This window comes from Olea europaea, chromosome 11 (genome assembly GCF_002742605.1).
Source record: "Olea europaea var. sylvestris chromosome 11, O_europaea_v1, whole genome shotgun sequence".
NCBI classification, from domain to species: domain Eukaryota; kingdom Viridiplantae; phylum Streptophyta; class Magnoliopsida; order Lamiales; family Oleaceae; genus Olea; species Olea europaea.
This window is the reverse complement of record NC_036247.1, coordinates 10326955-10339399: the sequence shown is the minus strand read 5'-3', so window position 1 is coordinate 10339399 and position 12445 is coordinate 10326955. Positions and strand designations below refer to the sequence as shown.

General features: G+C 32.8%; 1 protein-coding gene and 1 long non-coding RNA gene across 2 annotated transcripts; one reads left to right on the top strand and one right to left on the bottom strand.

Moving 5' to 3' along the window:
• Positions 1-403: 403 nt before the first annotated feature.
• Positions 404-3395, top strand: LOC111403330. Its single transcript, XR_002704440.1, has 4 exons — positions 404-656; positions 1302-1500; positions 2652-2885; positions 3124-3395. It is a non-coding gene; the product is annotated as an uncharacterized LOC111403330 (long non-coding RNA).
• LOC111403329 (cytochrome P450 704B1-like) lies at positions 817-3941 on the bottom strand. The gene is made up of 6 exons (XM_023031788.1): positions 3108-3941; positions 2682-2897; positions 2081-2377; positions 1602-1985; positions 1334-1534; positions 817-1219 (listed from the first exon to the last, which is right to left on the bottom strand). The coding sequence occupies exons 1-6, from the start codon at positions 3381-3383 to the stop codon at positions 1043-1045; spliced, it is 1551 nt and encodes a 516-aa protein (XP_022887556.1). The 5' UTR covers positions 3384-3941; the 3' UTR covers positions 817-1042.
• Between the last annotated feature and the right edge of the window lie 8504 nt (positions 3942-12445).

The following is a 12445-nucleotide window of genomic DNA, read 5'->3' as shown; positions in this document are numbered from 1 at the left end:
GATAAACTTATTTAATCATTGGATTGTTCTTGATAAAATTCTTGTCCTTAAGTTCAATTCCATAACCCCATATTGCTATGAAATTAATGGACATTTAATTTTGAGTTAACGTGTAAAGAAAATGCTAACCATTAATGCTTTTTTTTTTTAAAGCATTTTTTCCTTAAAATTTTTATAAGTTGTATTGCTGTATGCAGTTGATTTGTCAAGTTAATTCACATGATGTTAGTGTACTCATACATTATTTTCAACGACTAATTAAGCATGTTTTGTTACATAGATGAAGAATCTAAACGGAGTGATATAGTAGCAATTAAATTAAAGTTAAGTGACATAAATTGATCTAATTGCAGTTTGAATAAAAGTTGGGTGACCACCAATACAATTAACCTATAAAACTTCCTCTGCAGTTGAAACGACCGTCGAATGCGAGACAAACGACAATACAGCAGCTACTCTAGAGGTGCAAGCCCTAACTTGCATCAATTAGGTATTATCCATTTCTATGACTATTATCGGTGATCTGTTGATGCAATTTCCAGTGTTTTACTAATCAGATTGGCAATTAACTTTTGGTTCCAAATGAGAAACTGAATCTGGTACTGGGATTTTGAATAATAATTTTTCAAACAGCGACCATGTCGATTATGCTACAGGTGAGTGAGGCATAACTGCACAAGTTTCATATTTTTCAAACTTAGTTACCGCTTATGTTTGTGTTTTTGCTAAATTATATTTACCGATCTGCTTTTCTATTCAAGCTAGAGAATTTTCCATATCATTTGATGTTTATCCGATTACTAATACGATTTGGCCTGGCTTGAACACAAAAGATTTATACTTCGGATTTTTGAAGAGTTCAGCAATGCTAAAACTAGTTTAAACATACATATGTTAACAGTTCAAATACATAGTTTCCCTCGTTGATTTTGATTGTACTGCGGCCTTTATGAAGTCCCGAAGTCTACATGAGACCTTTGCTTGTTTCTATCTGGACCAATGTAAACAGACACTTCTCGATTTGTGTCTTCTCAAGAAATTACTATCGTTTGGAGACTGTTAGCTTCATTCCATTTTCCATAGACAGAACTGTCATCATCCTGTACTTCACTGGATGTCCTGGAACCAATTTGAATTCATAGAATCTACATAAAATGGCCAGTGCCATCTTCATCTGGAGATATGCTGAATCCTTCCCAAGGCATATCCTTGGTCCTGCCTGCATGCATACAATTTACTTTCAACAAGTGATGGTTTTAACAATAGGCAAGTAATGATTGTACCTTTTTTTACCATTTCAGGATTTGTTAGTCGCAATTGTAGCGAAATGTACCTGAAATGCAGTGAATTTAAATGGAGATGCATTTTGGAAGATCCCATCTTTGAGCCACCTCTCAGGCTTGAATGAAGCTGCATCTGGACCCCAATTGTACTCCATTCTTCCCATAGAGTATGGTACATATGTCACCATGCCTCCAGCCTTTACTTTGGTTCCATCTGGTAAAACATCATTTTCTAATATGCCTTTGGGATCCTGTAAATCATTTTCTCCTCAATCACTTTCTGCCCTTGAAATGCGTTAAATTAAAGAAATCTCTAACCTGGGGAACTGCTGGGTATAATCGAAGTGTTTCTGTAATCACAGCATGCAAATAATACAGTTTCCCTAAGGAATCATAGTTCAAAAGTCCTGCAAATTTCTCTACTCTCTGATTGAATGATTCTGGACCCTCTGTATGATACGTATCTAATGAGATGTCCTCTTTTGCACTATGTTCTTCAAAAAATTTTAGTTCTGAGTAAAGCTTGTTTGCAACACCTTCATGGGACATTATCATGTAGATAGCCCACGCAAGTGTTGTAGCAGTGGTATCACGCCCCGCAATTACAAAGTTTAGGACAACATCTCTCAGGCTTTTATCATTCATATTGTTTTCGGGATCTTTGCTCAGTTCAATGAATCTTGACAATATGTCATGCTTGATCTGATCATATTTATGAAATAAATAGTCAACATTGAAACTAACAAGTGTATAATTAGACCATTTTATCTGGTAATAAAAAGTTGAAATCAGGTTACCTTTTCATCTTTATTATACTCTCTGGCTTTGTCTATTTCTGCTTTTCTCCTCTGGATGACAGAGTATGTAAAATCATCAACAGTTTTAATACTCTGATCAAGGATAACTTCTGATCCCACATTAAAGAATTTCTTGACTCTCCACAAAGGGTCAATGAATCTAAGAGTTACTATAATGTTTGCAGTATCAAAGGCCTTGGCAAAAAGATTGTCTGGTAAATTGGGAGCCAATGTTCCTATTTCCACACCAAATCCCACCTTACATATTGAGTCTAGAGTCATTCTCATTAGAAGTTCCTGGAAGGAAAAAGACAACTTAATTTCCTTTTAGCCAGAAAGATTGCATTTAACTGTGAATTCTTCTCGAGATCTTTGAAACATGTTGTCCAGGGCAAATTAAGTGAAGAAAAATTCGACTAGATCATATATCGTCAACCATATCAATCATTTGATTAGTTTATTGTGATTTCTTGTTCTAAAAGACTTAAATCCTTCGATGTTACCATAAGGGGTCGTAGTTTAACCCTAATAAAAATGCTTTATTCTTTTCATTCTTCTTTCAATCCTACAGGGCTTCCACATCTAAACATGTAGAAATTACCTGCATATCTACTTGCTGATTGCTGTAAGATGCTTGGCTCAGAATGGCAGAGAGTTTGAGGCTATACTCTCTGAAAACCACGGTGCTGAAATCCCTCAAGTTCTTGGAAGCAAACTCAAAACTAGCAGTCTTCCTCTGTTTCCTCCAGAGCTCACCATCTGCATTGAAAATACCGTCTCCAAGCAGAACTTCCATGTATGAATGGTATACTTCACCCTTCAATAGAGAAACGAAAAATTGGGATTATGAATCAATCCATTCTATATCAAAATAAATTTCCCAGAAAATTGAAATGCATAATGAGTACAATTAAGTCTAAATCAGACAAATTTGATTCTTTGTGACTTTCGTGGAAAATGAAATTAATTAAATATGAAATGAGTTGTTTTCTTTTTAGTGTTTTATTTTGTCGTTGATCAAAATCACCTTTGGATAATTGCAGAAGCTTGTTTTCAGGACATGCTCCACATTAGTTGGATCTGCAATGTATGTATATGTTGTGAAAGGCATTGGCACGACTACCGTTCTCGACCGAGCCAGGTATTTGACAAGCCAGTCGTGCATTCTGTGATAATTCATCAGCTGTTCTATGGCAGCCCCCAAAAATGGCCACGTTTTTGGACCTTTGGCATGCCTCTGCTTAAACCTGTGAAGGAAGATCCATGAAAAGAGCATGCAGAAAACCAGCACCATTACACCCATGCCGTATTCTTGAGATGAAAAAGGAATTCTTGAAAGATTATTCTCCTTTACAATTGGTAATTTGGGCTGGGAAAATGTGATTCGTTTATGCAGAGAATCTCGTTTTCATCGGATTTTATAAAAGTTGTGAGTAGTTAAAATAAAGGTTTCTTTCAAAACAGTCTTGGCATGCTTTAGATTTAAAATTGTTTCACATTTTCAGTGTCTTCAACCTTACTCAAGTAATGTGAAATAAAAATGGGAAAGTTTCAAATTAGAAGGCATGAACACAACTAGAAGTGTAATTGATGTGTCATTGGCATGAAATTGATGAATACTTGGATGACCACCATTAATTTCTCCCATTTCAGAATAATCATTCATGATGGGCTCGTGTTTGGCTTGGCTGGAAATTCAAGATCTTTTCAAAATTTATACAAATTAATTCCACATGTTTGTAAAAGTATTTAGTTCGGCTCATGCATTACTTTATTGACATTTTGGTATCTTGGTCTAGCAAGGTTAAGATAGAGAAATACATGAGATGTTTATATGTTGCCGTGTCTAGTTCCTTGCAAGATAACAACAAAAGTAAAACTTTATTCTCAATAAATATGATATTAGTTACATAGACGTGTTTTTTGTTACTTCTTTCCTTCACTGTTAAATTTATTGAAATATCTAATGAAATTATAAAGAAATTCGATGAATTTTCATTGGTAACTGGAAAAATCAAGTCATAGTTCTATAACTCGGTCTATACGTGGTTGGTCGTGTTTTTCAATTTTCTTTGCTTCGTGTTCGTATGCTCAAATTTCCTCCATTCGTATTTATATGTTAGAGCCTAGTGGTTTAAATTTTATAGCCTTTTATTGATCTTTCCTTTTCGTTTAAGTGAGCCCACCATTTAGGTGGTCAAGGAATGGCAAATTGCTTTTTCCTCAACGTAGGCCCGCTTAATTGCCATCTCTAGGTGGTTTTATAATGCAAAATGTATCATTGAAGATAAGATCTATGATTTGGATAAGGCGTATGATGTGGATGGAAAGCCATTGAAGAAGTTTCTCAAGTACCTTTTGGTAAAATATTGATAACCTGGTAGTGATTCCATAGTATTCTTTAATCTGGAAAGTTCTAGCTAAAATACTTGAATTAATTGTACCACTTCTAATATTAGTAATGTTTTTGAGTACTAGCTAAAAGTAAGTAATATTTTTTCCTCAATGTCAAAAGGACTAAGGTAAAGACATCATATTTAAAATGTTAAATCTATTATTAAGTGGCTGAGCATCCCAAGGTTAGCCCATCTCATTGAGTATATTGATTGGGGAAAAATTGGGAACTCTTAATAACATCTAGCCTAGATATACAAGTTTATCTAACTCAGTGGAGAGTTGAGTGCGACGGAATGGAGGCTGTCCCCACGACATTTTGAAAATTTGTATTTTTCTTGCCCCCGTCAACATTTTCCGCCCTTTCCCCAATATGAATATCTTGGATCCACCATTGAACTGATTAATTATCTTGAGATCGGATATGTATCTATCCAAACATGTAACACACTAAACTACGTGATAGAGATAGATAAACTTTTTTTGTTTTTATCTATTTTCTTCTTTTTGTTTAAGAAAGACTCGATGTTGTTGCTCCGGTTGAAGAAGCAAATCTTTTTAAACGCTATGCATCTTAATCCAAAATGAGGATCGGGATAAGTTGAACCCTTCCTGTTCAATTCATGCTTCACTAGGTAGAATCTAGTGATTGTTAACAAATGTTCTCTTTCAATGAGGGTAAGAGACTTTAATTGAAGGGGTGTCAATCTTAACTCACTAATAGACATCACTCTAAATATCTTGCCATAGTATGATCTAGAAGTCGGTCTATAGGTAGTTAGCTTATTAAAATCGTGTTCGATCTAACTTTGCAACCCAAATTCATCTTTCAATTTTCTTGAGTTTATATCAAATCGACCCTGCAATTTAAGTGGTTTGAAAAAAATTGTATAACTTCACTGATTTTGCTCGCTTGTCCACAAAGCTGTAAAAAGAAAGAAAAGAATGGCTATCTAGTGAGTCATTCTTAGTTCTCATTCTCGATTAGATGAGTGTGCTCCCTCTTGTCTATAAGTATATCTATTGGGGTATTGTTGTCGTGTCGTGAAAAAACTTGGCCTGAGTAGGTCCACTAGTCACTATGCCCTCTCCCGAATCAATGTGGATTCCCCTCTATTAATTGATATTGCAGAAATAAGAAAGTAGGACAAAAAATAGGATTTTCTGCTATTTTAGAAAGCACAACAATTGAAATGGGTAGTTCGTGTTGGTATCAGATTTATTCCTTTGTTTCGATTTTTCCCTTTTTTGACCTATTTCTTGAGTAAAATCTTCCATGACATCCAACATCCAGGATGAGCCTCACAGTACCCACAAAGGAAAAGAATATTGAATTAATAGAAGGGAATCAAATCAAACTATTGAATTAAAGGTAGGGAGATGGGCAACCTTATGGTAATTTTTTTAATCTGGGGAAGTTCTTGCTCTGTCCAACTCTGTGGTACCCCTAAGATCATTGGTGCAAAAGTCTTCATCTTGACATCCATCACAACTTCCCATGCTAGTAAGTTTCGGGTTGCTCCCGTGGGCTAAAGGATAGAAAATGCAGGTAGAATTTAGGGATTTCTCAAGGTCGTGTGTGGCCAAGAAGGCCCACTTAAAGACTTGGGATCTCAGCATAAAATTCCAAGGTTGCAGAACGCTCTCGTTTTGAATATAAGTTCTTTACAATTTTTCGTATTGTTTTTTATGGATTAAGTTCTCTAGTCCTTTGATGGGTGTAAGAAACAATGATGAAAACATTGAATAACTCCGGTATCAATTTGTTGTGAAAATAAGCAAGAAAATAATTATGAATTATGAAGTAATTGATTGCAAACTCAAGAATAAAATAATTGGCAGAGAAATAAAAATCTCACTAAAATATAGAGAAAGAATATAAGGATTTTGTATATATAATCTGTAACTTATAATGAGGTTAAACAACATCTAATAAGGTTAAACGATCTAACTAAATTGTAGAAAAGAGCCAAATATATGGAGTGAACAATTCAAGTCCTAAAAGTAGAGTTGTAGGTGAAATAGAATGTCCAAAAATTTTTTTTATCTCTTCAAGTCTAACACAATTTCCAACTCCCAAATTGATTTCCAAATAGAATTTCAACTACAATTTGCCAAACAGACTTCAAATAGGATTTCAAAAGCATCCAAAAGCGTTTCAACAAATAGAATTCTACTTAATGTCGACCTTAATTAGAATTTTCAATAATCTAAAAAATAGAACTTGAGTCACACCTTAATTCTAACAAACTCCACCTTGACACGAATTCCACCGCATTGAGTAAACTTAGAAATTCTCCATATAGAGACAAAATCTACTACAAGGAATGAACTTGAACTCTTTAATAAAAACACAGACGAACTTTTCTATCAAAATTTTCAGTTTGAAAACATTCTCCACCTTTGCCACCCAACTTGGGACAAAAGTGAACTAATGATAACCAAACAAAACTGAAACAAGCCATGTAATAGAATCATAACCGAACGCATCAAAAAATGGGTATGTTACTAGCAACCGAATATAGTAACATCGTCCATAATGGTGACAAGGCAGATTTACCCGTAACTTCTAAATTCAACTAAAATGCATTCTTTAAAGAATATTCCAAATAAGACTCCAATAGGACAGAATCCAATTCCAAATCGACATGAGTTCTTAAAATATGCTGACTGTTCAAAGATTTTGTATAAAACTGCAAGATATATAAATGTGTTTTTTTATGTTTCTTCAACAAAACAAGGGCTCCTTTACTAACCTTGAGGACTTTACCTTCAACGGTGTACATGTATCCTTTTGAATCAAGAGTACTTGAGAAGATAAAATTTCTTTTCAAAATTGGAATGTGTTTCACTGTATCAAGTGTTATAAGCATCCCATGAAATGACTTTATTCCTACCGATCAATATCAGTTATCCAACAAGGTGTATTATTTTTTATTACCACAACACCTTCCGAAAGTATTTCATATGTTGAAAATAAATCCCCATTGGGATACATATAAAAAGTGCAAGTTGTATTAAGAATCCAATCCTTGTCAGGTTTGCAGTAATGGTCAGAAATAAGTAAAAGTTCTCCATCACAATGAAAAGTTTCAACAATGGCTTCACCTAAAGTATATAATTACTTTCCCTTTTGAAAAACTGCAGCTAAATTTTCTTTATTCTGTAACTTATTACGATCCTTAATTGAGTGCCGGAATTCTTGCAATAAATTTGAAAGATGGACCTTAATTTGTCTCTTGCACAACCACCATAAAAAACTAGGTCATCTTCATGAACCTCAATGATATGCTTCATCTTCTCCTTAAAGTATCATAAGCTTCTTCATTGGTGAGATCACAACTATATAAAATCGTATCTTTAAACAACAAATATGAAACGGGCAAAAAACACAACAAAATCAATCCCATATAAATTAGCACTACTCGCCTTCTAATCTGCCACAGTTAAAATCTTATATCGTAATCCAGCTGAACATCAAATTTTATGGTTGCCATCTCAAAAAAAAATCTCCCTATGAATTAAACTTGAGCACTAATACCAATTTGTTAGAAACAATGACGAAAATACCAAATAACTCCAATATCAATTTGTTATGAAAATAGGCAAGAAAATTATAACATAATATGAAGTAATTGATCAAAAATTCAAGAATAAATAATTGGCAGAGAAATGAGGATTTCACTAAAATATGAAGAAAGAATACAATGATTTTGTATTAATAATTTGTTTAACTTGTAATGAGGTTAAACGACCTTTAAATTGTAGAGAAAAGTCAAATATATATAGAGAATAATTCAAACATTAGAAGTAAAGTTGTAGATGAAATATAATGTTCAAAAGTTTCTTGTCTTGATCTTTTCAAATTCAACACAAAATTTAACTTCCAATAGGACTTCTAAATAGAATTTCAACTAGAATTTATCAAATAGATTTCAAATAGGATTTCAAAACCATTCTATCAAATAGCATTCTACTTAATGTTGACCTTAATTAAAATGTTCAATCATCTTCAAAATAAAATTTGGGTTACACTCTAAGCCTTTGTTTGTCAATCATTCTACCACATTATTTTTCTATAATACTCATTTTTAACCACACATTTTTCATTAAAACAATATTACACATAAATCAAAAATATTTTTTTTTTTTTTTTAACCACACATTTCAACATCAATCACTATTTGATAATACACTTTTTGAAATTAAAGAGGCACAGACACGGCCTAATTCTTACAATGAGCATGAAGATAACGTCCGGTTCATTTTGATAAATCGGTGACTGGGCATCGATTCTTTTTCAAACAATTACGTGATGGATTGATTTCTTCTTGGTCCCTCATCCCTTGATGTTTAGCTTTCAATAACAAGGAAGAAAAGGATCCATCTTAGGATATGTAATTTTGTCAACGGAAGCACAGTAAAGACAAATAATTTGCATGTATAACTTGTCATGCTGGCGCATCAAGAAACATAAAAATTGAATATGGCATTCAAGTCTAATATCTTACTCTGGGGTGTGACATTAGAGTTCGTTCACTATTAAATACGGGTGGTCGGAAACTACTGACGAATTATTTTAAGTCAATTATTAAATTTTTTTTGTATTTTGAATAGTTATTGAATTTAAACTTTGTTTTAAGTCGGTCATTTTGTCTATATTTTAATATTACACATAAATCAAAAATATTTTCTTTTTTTTTTTTAACCACACATTTCAACATCAATCACTATTTGATAATACACTTTTTGAAATTAAAGGGGCACAGACACGGCCTAATTCTTACAAAGAGCATGAAGATAACGTCCGGTTCATTTTGATAAATCGGTGACCGGGCATCGATTCTTTTTCAAACAATTACGTGATGGATTGATATCTTATTGGTCCCTCATCCCTTGATGTTTAGCTTTCAATAACAATGAAGAAAAGGATCCATCTTAGGATATGTAATTTTGTCAACGGAAGCACAGTAAAGACAAATAATTTGCATGTATAACTTGTCATGCTGGCGCATCAAGAAACATAAAAATTGAATATGGCATTCAAGTCTAATATCTTACTCTGGGGTGTGACATTAGAGTTCGTTCACTATTAAATACGGGTGGTCGGAAACTACTGACGAATTATTTTAAGTCAATTATTAAATTTTTTTTGTATTTTGAATAGTTATTGAATTTAAACTTTGTTTTAAGTCGGTCATTTTGTCTATATTTGTTAATTTGACTAATGAAAAATATAAGGTGATAGTTTATTTATTTGTATATAATGATATCATGTCAGTATTTTTATTAGACAAATTAATATGTGTGGATAAAGTGACCAATTTGAAATGAAATAAAGTTGACTAACATGAAATTTCAAGTGCCTGCATATTTTTCCACCATTGACATGGAAACTACAAATTTTGTTGGAAAGAACATTGATAGCATCTCCCATATATTCAACTGTGAATTATTTAAATGAGTAAACGACCATGCTATGAGTATAAAATAGGATACAAAATGGGTTACAAAATTAACAAGTGGCGGTCGCCGATTGGAGGGGCGCCACTTCTTAATTTTGTAACTCATTTTGTACATGATTTAATACAAGTAGAATAATTCTATTTAAAAAATAGTATCATATAAGCAAAAATAGATAGTCTTCAACAAAAAAAAAAAAAAAAAACCCCCCCCCCCCGGGTTTTTTTTTTTTTCCCAATTAATCTGTCAAATTTTAGCCGATTCCGACACCGTCGCGAAAAATGACGAAATTGTCCCCGGCGCGATTTTTGTTTCCGATCAATCTGTATAGTTTATTTATTTGTGTTTATTAGACAAATTAATATGTGTGGATAAAGTGACTAATTTGAAATGAAATAAAGTTGACTAACATGAAATTTCAAGTGCCTGCATATTTTTCCACCATTTGACACTGAAACTACAAATTTTGTTGGAAGAACATTGATAGCATCTCCTATTCAACTGTGAATTATTTAAAAAATAGTGTCATATAAGCAAAAATAGATTAGTGCTTAGAAAAATTCATCTTCAATGTAAGTTGATGTGGTAGAGAGAAAAGTAAATAATGTTTAGAGATCAAGCTAGATATCGAGACTTTGTTAGACGGAGTCAGTTGACAAAATTTAAACTTTCTGTTTCTCCTATCTATTTGTTATTTTTCTATATCTTCTATTAAATAAACTTGAATTATTGAAGGAATCCATTAGCAAAATATGAACTTTGTCGTCTATTAATTGACATCAATATCACATAAATTCAAAGGATTTTTAAATACAAGTAGAATGGTGTCATGTAAGCAAAAATAGATTGTGTTTTATATATATATATCATCTTCAGTGTTATTTGATGTGGTAGAGGAAAAAGTAAATAATGTTTAGAGATCCAGCTAAATATCGAGGCTTTGTTAGACGGAGTCGGTTGATAAAATTTAAACTTTCTGTTTCTTCTATTAAATAAACTTGAAATATTATTGAAGGAATCCATTAGCAAAATATGAACTTTGTCGTCTATTAATTGACATCAATATCACATAAATTCAAAGGATTTTTATTTATCTATCAAGTAAACTTCAGATACTGCATCATTGAGGATAAATGTTTAACGGACCACTCTGATTGGGGGCAGAAATCAGAGCAGATGAATTTAATATTTACACTGACAACTGCATTTAGTTGATGATTTAAAAAAATGTAGTTAGAAAATATTTTGTTGATTTTAAAACAAGAAAAATAATTGTTTTGCAATATATATCAATATCAGAGCCACCATGTAGTAAATTTCTGAGGCAGTAATTCGGTAGAACCTCTAGAGTATGTTTGCATACCTTTTTTAGGTGTTCAAATATTTTGATCAAATTACTTTTAATTCATACATTTCGTATAACTCCTAAATATTATATATTTATCCAAATTTATAAACATCTTGTCAAACATATTTGTTAGTGATGTTGTGTGTGATATCATTTATGACTTATTTGATTTCGAGTTTTTGAAATGTATTTTGTAGGATATATGATTGAACGTGAAAAATTTAATTTATCAAGAGCGTGTATGATTGAAAATGAATTTGAAGAAAATTAAATTTCAAATAGTTTGTGCCAAATAGTTACTTAATTGTGTAATGGTGATTTTTGGAAGAGGGGTAATTTCATTTAAAGTTTGATATGGAAAATTACATTTTGTTTTAAGTCGATTACTTGATCAAAATAGCATTAATGTGACGTGATGGTTTCATTATTTTTCACTAGTTACAAACTAAATCATCGCGTCAATTTCTTCACACTAAGGCTTCTAAAATTTTTGGTAGAAATGACAACAGGGCAAGCGGAATAACCTTTCCTGTATCTTGCCCTAAGATTTTCAAGTGATGGATCGATGGAGAATAAGCCCTTGTTTGATTTTCATTACATTACATTACATTACATTCTATTTTTCTCTCTCCTATTTTCAACCACACAATCTTCCATAAAATAATATTACACGTAAATCGAAAATTTTTCTTTCTTTTTCAACCACTCATTTTTCAAAAAACACTATTCTATACATTAAATTTTCCCCGTAATGGGGGCCAAACAGGGGCTAAATATCCTCATGGCCCAAACGGTGATGGATCGATGGAGAATAAAATATCCTCATGGCCCAAACGTCCATCTCGGTCGCCATGTTTGGATTACTAAAAGTCTAGCGAGAAACATGGACAAAGATCGCAAAAGAATGCATCCTCGAGTCTCCAACATCTACCATAAATTTCTCAATAAACATTCACAGGGGCATTGCACCGTGGCTACCACTACCATTTTTTGACAGAATAAAGGTCTGGCAAGGAGCATGGAGCGATCTTAACACTTTTCCACCACAGCCAAAACCCTAGAGTCTCCAATATCTACTTTAAATTTCTCGAACAACAGTTTACTACCGGATTAAGCAGCAATTCAACTTTAACTAAAACATAATTCCTGTCGTATCCCCA

Coding starts and splice junctions, on each gene's coding strand:
- LOC111403329 (XM_023031788.1), bottom strand. CDS start 3,383: ATGGGTGTAATGGTGCTGGTTTTCTGCATGCTCTTTTCATGGATCTTC. Junction 1,535..1,601: donor TATACCCAGCAGTTCCCCAG/GTTAGAGATTTC, acceptor AATGATTTACAG/GATCCCAAAGGCATATTAGA. Junction 1,220..1,333: donor TTAAATTCACTGCATTTCAG/GTACATTTCGCT, acceptor GTATGCATGCAG/GCAGGACCAAGGATATGCCT.